The 6191-nt window shown below is 44.1% G+C and overlaps 1 protein-coding gene across 1 annotated transcript in view; it reads right to left on the reverse strand.

Moving 5' to 3' along the window:
* The window catches only part of capn3b (calpain 3b), a 117696-nt gene that overhangs the window by 28206 nt on the left and 83299 nt on the right, over window positions 1-6191 (reverse strand). Inside the window, exons 6-12 of the mRNA XM_063223821.1 lie at window positions 5646-5818; window positions 4479-4561; window positions 4083-4246; window positions 2614-2774; window positions 1645-1820; window positions 1321-1332; window positions 82-290 (exon numbers count right to left, since the gene is read on the reverse strand). Of these exons, the coding sequence (XP_063079891.1) occupies window positions 82-290; window positions 1321-1332; window positions 1645-1820; window positions 2614-2774; window positions 4083-4246; window positions 4479-4561; window positions 5646-5818 (978 nt within the window). The remainder of the gene's footprint in view (window positions 1-81; window positions 291-1320; window positions 1333-1644; window positions 1821-2613; window positions 2775-4082; window positions 4247-4478; window positions 4562-5645; window positions 5819-6191) is intronic.

The raw sequence follows: 6191 nt of genomic DNA on the forward strand, positions 1-6191 counted from the left end.
CACACACACACACACACACACACACACACACACACACACACACACACACACACACACACACACACACACTCTCTGACTCACTCTGAAGTGCTCTTCTTCTCCGTGAAGATCCTGAGGATGAACTCGCTCTCCTTGTGGGGGTCAAAGGTCGAGGGCACGATGACGTACTCGCCCGGCATGAGGCGCACGCGCTCCGTCACCTCGCGCAGGTTCACGTAGGAGTGGCTCCGCCCCACAGAGCCGTTATACAGGAAGAAGTCCTTGGAGAGCGGCTTGCTGCTGCCCTGCAACTGGAGGATGTATATGGATAGTATGCAGTGTTGGGCAAGTTACTCAAAAACTGTAATGCATTACTGATTACATGTTACTGTCTTCTGGCAGAGGTCTGCACTCTCTGAGTGCTTCTAGTTACTTTTTCAACTGATTACTGCCCAACACTGATAGTATGGTATGGTATACTATGATATAGTATATAGTATAGTAAGGCATAGTATAGTATAGAAGGGTATAACATGATATAGTATGGTATAGTATGGTGTATTATGGTATGTTATGGTATAACGTGGGTAGTTTTGGTATAGTATGGTATAGTATTGGTGTAATGCGGTACAGTACAGTAAAGCACAATATAGTATGGTGCAATACAACATAGTACAGTATAGTATGGTGTAGTACGGCACAGTACGGTATAGTATGTTAAAGTATGGTGTAATATGGTATAATATGGTATATTATGGTATAGTATAATATTTAAGCAATATGACACGAGTGGGAGTGAGGTTGTTCTGGGACACCCTCACGGGTGTGATTCGCCGCAGGCACGAAGCCGCAGGCTGAGTGCCGTAGGTAATTACACCCGTGAGGGTGTCCCAGAACAACCTCACGACCACAAGTGTTATATTGCTTTTATACAATAGTTCCTTTGCCAACACAATTAGTTCATTGAAAGAAATGTAAAATTATTTTAATTACTTTAGGCCTATTTGATTGTTTATTTGCTTGTTCCTCCGCTCCGGAAAAATAGTTCCAGTTATTGTCCTTGGTTGCTGCGCAACGCGCACCACGTTGGTTACGGTTACTTTGTATCGTTGGTCGCGGAGTGATTATTAGATGTGAAGAGTCATTCATAGAGTGTTGGAGGATACCCTCACTCCTAGTGACGTGTAGAACGCATCTTGTCCAATCACAATTTGTGAAATAATTCGACCGGATCTAACTATTGTATAAAGTATGGTATAGTATGGTATACGTAGTATAATAATACATAGGTTACAATGTGTGTGACAGGAAAGCTGTGGGACAGGAAAAGTGTGGGCTTACCTCTTTTGGAACCTGGAGTAAGATAGAGCAGAGAGGAGATAATCAACAATCAATTTGCAAAAAGAGAAATGTAAACCATCAGAGCACAAAGTAATAAACATAAAGGTATATATCATTATTGTTTATATGTTTTTTATTGCACAAACATGTTCGCACACTGACGAAGGCACACACCAAACGTGTTTGTGCAATAAAAAACAAAAATCACGCAATGTGCGGCCTCTTTTCTGATTAAAACTGAGTTGTACATTTGGGCCAGCACACAGCCTCACAGTCTGTTTTCAGTGAAATCTGCTCCAAGCTGAACAACAGGTCATTTGGCACCTCGTATACGAAGAAGCCGATGGTGTGGAGGACTGCCCCTAGGTGGCGCTCCTTCCTCCGGCCCCTCTGCATCAGGGCAATGACGAGCGTGCAGCCCCTCTCCCCCTCCTCCCCCTCGGCCTTATCGTCCTCCTCCAGCAGGCAGATGCGGTACTGGGGGTTGGTCCAGAACGTATCTACACACAAAACCAGCATCATGGACATCATACTATCACACATTAAAAAATAAAAGAGGGAAAGATGTGTTGATAAAATAAACCATCTACTCTACTAAACTTAACCAGCATCATAGACATCACACTTTCATGTGAAGTCATCTTTTTAAAAATTAAAGTGGGAAAGTTGAGTTTATAAAACAAACCATCTACTCTACTCTACTCTGCTCTGCTCTACTGTACTGTACTCTACTCTGCTCTACTCTACTCTACTCTACTGTACTCTACTGTGCTCTACTACTCTACTTCTCTACTCTACTAACTACTCTACTCTACTCTACTCTACTAACTACTCTGCTCTCCTCTCCTCTCCTCTCCTCTCCTCTCCTCTCCTCTCCTCTCCTCTCCTCTCCTCTCCTCTCCTCTCCTCTCCTCTACTCTACTCTACTCTACTACTCTACTGTACTCTACTCTACTCTAATACTCTACTCTACTCTACTCTACTCTATTCTACTCTACTCTACTCTACTCTACTCTACTCTACTCTACTCTACTGTACTCTCCCCCCCTCTCCTCTCCTCTCCTCTCCTCTCCTCTACGATACTCTACTCTACTACTCTACTCTACTCTACTACTCTACTCTACTCTACTTAACTATAATCTACTCTACTCTACTGTACTGTACTCTGCTCTACTCTACTCTACCCTACCCATCTCTACTCAGGTCTGCTCTACTCTACTAAACTCTACTCTACTCTACTCTAATCTACTCTAATCTACTCTACTCTCCTCTCCTCTCCTCAGCTCTCCTCACCTGGGTAGTTCCTGCATCCTCCTGCAGAGCATCCCTTTACCCAGCGTCCCTCGTGTACTGTGACGGTCCAGTTGCTGAAGCCGTCGCCTTTCAGCGTGTCGGGGGTTAAATTGCAGATCTCCAGCTTGGTGAAGTGATGCTGGAACGTCTGGAAAGTCATCCTAGAGAGAGAGAGAGAGGGAGAGAGAGAGAGAGAGTCTTTCTATATGACAGTGCCAGTTTAAGGTCTGGTCTATGTCAATTGAAGAAATCTCAACGCACTTGCATCTTGCACTTAAATACAAGCTATATCCACATCGTAAACCACAACAAACCATAGCCTACATATTCTCAGTGTTTCCCATACATTGAGGAAACTATGGCGGCCCGCGATTTCCGTGTTTGTTAAAAGCGATTTCAATTACGATTTCCTTCGCATTTTCCTCCGGGACTAAATACATCCTATAGAGAAAACCACAAGTGCTTGAAAGAGAGAGGGATCAAAAGCCTTGTCAAGTTGTTGTAGTTAACTTGGGTTTGGGAGCAATAAAAAAAAAACCTTCCGAGAAGGGACAGTTGGGATGAGTTTACTAACACTCCCCAGGCTTTGTTTTACAGTTGTAATGAGTTAGGTGACAGGCCTTCATTGACAAGGCAGAGGAGACATCGGGCTGCATATAGAAATGAATGTGTAATGAATGTGAATATAGACATAAATGTGTAATATGTTGTTCAGCCCTTTTAATGGGAGGAATTTTGAAAAACTGGCCCTGTGACCAGCACCCCTCATGTATGTGTGTGTGGGGAAAAGGCATAGCCTACCCTACCCTCTTAGACCCTTTTTGTTTATGCGTTAACAATTTCACAGCAATCTTAAATTCTTATCTCTGCTCCTATTTTGTTTTATTTTTTTTCATTACATAGACCCCTGCATGTGTATTATGTAGCCTTATTTCTCAAAATATAAATGGCTGAAATGTAGGCGTAGGCCTATAGTTTCTCCATGCGCCAATGTCATACTGTACTCATTGTTTTGCCATTTTGCATTTACACTGCGTGAATAAGCCCCCCCCCACCCCCCACCCCCCCCCAAAAAGCCTGTGAAAAGACACCCCCCCCCCCGGACAAAAAAAATCCCGGCTGCCCCCATAGTTTCCAAAATTTCTGTGGGAAACACTGATATTCTATTTATACTTTGTTCATGCATGGCTTTCCCACAACCATAATAAAAAAGACTAGCGAGTATGAAAACATGAGGGATTCTGGGTATTTCGTAATGGCAAGGATGCAACAAGTGCAACCTTGAAAATTCTATGAAGTAAGAGTGTGGCACTTGGTAGAATTCTGAAGGAATGCTTGACATCGGAACAGCACTTGGCGAGTTGCAATGATGTGGAATCCTCGGAAAAAGGGTGTCATACCATCAGGAGAAGCACACCTCACTTTGAGAAACGGTGATCATTTAAAGATCCTTCTCTGTCTCGGCGTACCAGAACTCTCCCTCGGCGATGGGTTCGAGCCTCTTCCTGTCCTGCTCGGTGCGAGCGAGGGCGGTCCACTCGTCGGAGGTGCAGCTGGCCGAGGCGGAGACGCCCCACGGGTCACGCAGACGCACCAGCCGGATACGCAGATCCTTCAGATCCTCACGCGCACCCTGAGACACCAGAATACATTACATTACACTATATTACATCACATTACACTGCATTACATCACAGTACATTACATCACACTGCACTACATTACATTACACTACATTACACTGCACTACATTACACTACATTACATTACATTACACTAAAAGACATTATGTTACACTGCATTACACTACACTACATTACACACACACACACACACACACACAAACACTCACACACACCCCTCACCTCCTCCACGGCGGTAACGGAGTAGGCGTGTCCTGTCACCAGACCTGAGGAGCTCTTAGTGGTTTGTTGTTCTACTGAGACGACTTTCTGAAAGGATGAAAAAGATTTATACACATTTGCATCAGAAAAATACAATCTGGAAGTCTTATTATGATACTACACCTTATGTTATGTTCAAACTAACAAAATCATTTGAAGCATACATAAACTCACATACAAAAAACCCTGATCCCCCCTCAGTGATTACGTTGTCAACGCCCCCTGATGGCTCTCTAACGCCCCCTAGGAAGCGATACCTCCAACGTTGACAAACACTAAACTAGTGGAAAGGATGAACTATGCTTCACCCTCTCTTTGACATGACAGCCGTAAATTCATGACAGGATTTTGTCTCTATTTTGGAACTGGCAATAAAAGCGGGAATTGATACATTTTTACACCTCAGCTCAGTGACCTACAAAAGGCACCTTCGTGACCCACTCTTGGGTCCTGACCCACGAGTCACTGTAAGAAACACTGTTGTGTAGACTATCAGAACAGTTTTAAAGGTGAATTGTGTAATAATTTAGTAGTTTATTTCCAGAATTCATGCTGCCCATTCAGAAATGTTACCTTTTTCAAAATACTTACCAGCACCATCAAATTCTAAGCTGTCATTATGACTGAACAAATGAGCTGTTCATACATGAAAACAGGGATGTTCTCCATGATCTGCCATTTTGAATGACCAGAAATAGACATTTTTAGCTGCAAAACTTACTGTACTTTGGCCATACTAATAAATATTACTTTATTATTTAGTAAATATTCATGAAAAGAATAGGCAGCACAGTTTTAATGAGCAGCAATACCTAGTCTGGCCACCATCCTACAAAGTGCAATACCTAGTCTGGCCACCATCCTACACAGTGCAATACCTAGTCTGGCCACCATCCTACACAGTGCAATACCTACTCTGGCCACCATCCTACACAGTGCAATACCTAGTCTGGCCACCATCCTACGCAGTGCACCTTTAAACTCCACTCACGTCGATGGAGCATCCCATAAGCGATCCCCTGTCCAGAGCCTTCCTCATGATATAGTATAATATTACTAGTTAACTTATCAATGCCTATTGCAGCGTGGCACTGGAGGTACGACATGCACTATGGAACTACACTTCACTCACATCTATAGAGCATCCCATAAGCGATCCCCTGTCCAGGGCCTTCCTCATGATGTGGAACAGCTCCTTGGGGGCCTCCGCGATCTCAAAGAACTCCGTCACGCCCCCCGTGAAGTCCTCCATCGCCTCCAGTGCATTGCCACCCTTCAGGGCCTCATAGGAGCCGTGCAGCCTGGAGAGACACGAGGAGAGAGACAGGCGATATTATGATGATGTGCAAGTTGGGAAGAGAGACAGGTGATATTAGCCTCATAGGAGACAGACAGGTGATATTAACCTCATAGGAGATCTGGGGGAGAGACAGACAGGAGATATTAGCCTAGGGTGACCAGATATCCCGGTTTAACCGGGACAGTCCCGGTTTGGAGTTGTGTGTCCCAGTTCCTGAGCAAACTCTGTCGGGACACAAATATGCACCGGTTTTGGCCACCCGCTACATTGCGCTACATGTCTATCAGGGTAAATATATGGAAAAGATTACATGTTTACCTGCCACAATTAATGGCAGCCAGCTCTTGTATAGAAAGGAGTCAGTTGCGATTTGT

This window comes from Engraulis encrasicolus, chromosome 18 (assembly GCF_034702125.1).
Source record: "Engraulis encrasicolus isolate BLACKSEA-1 chromosome 18, IST_EnEncr_1.0, whole genome shotgun sequence".
Classification (NCBI taxonomy): domain Eukaryota; kingdom Metazoa; phylum Chordata; class Actinopteri; order Clupeiformes; family Engraulidae; genus Engraulis; species Engraulis encrasicolus.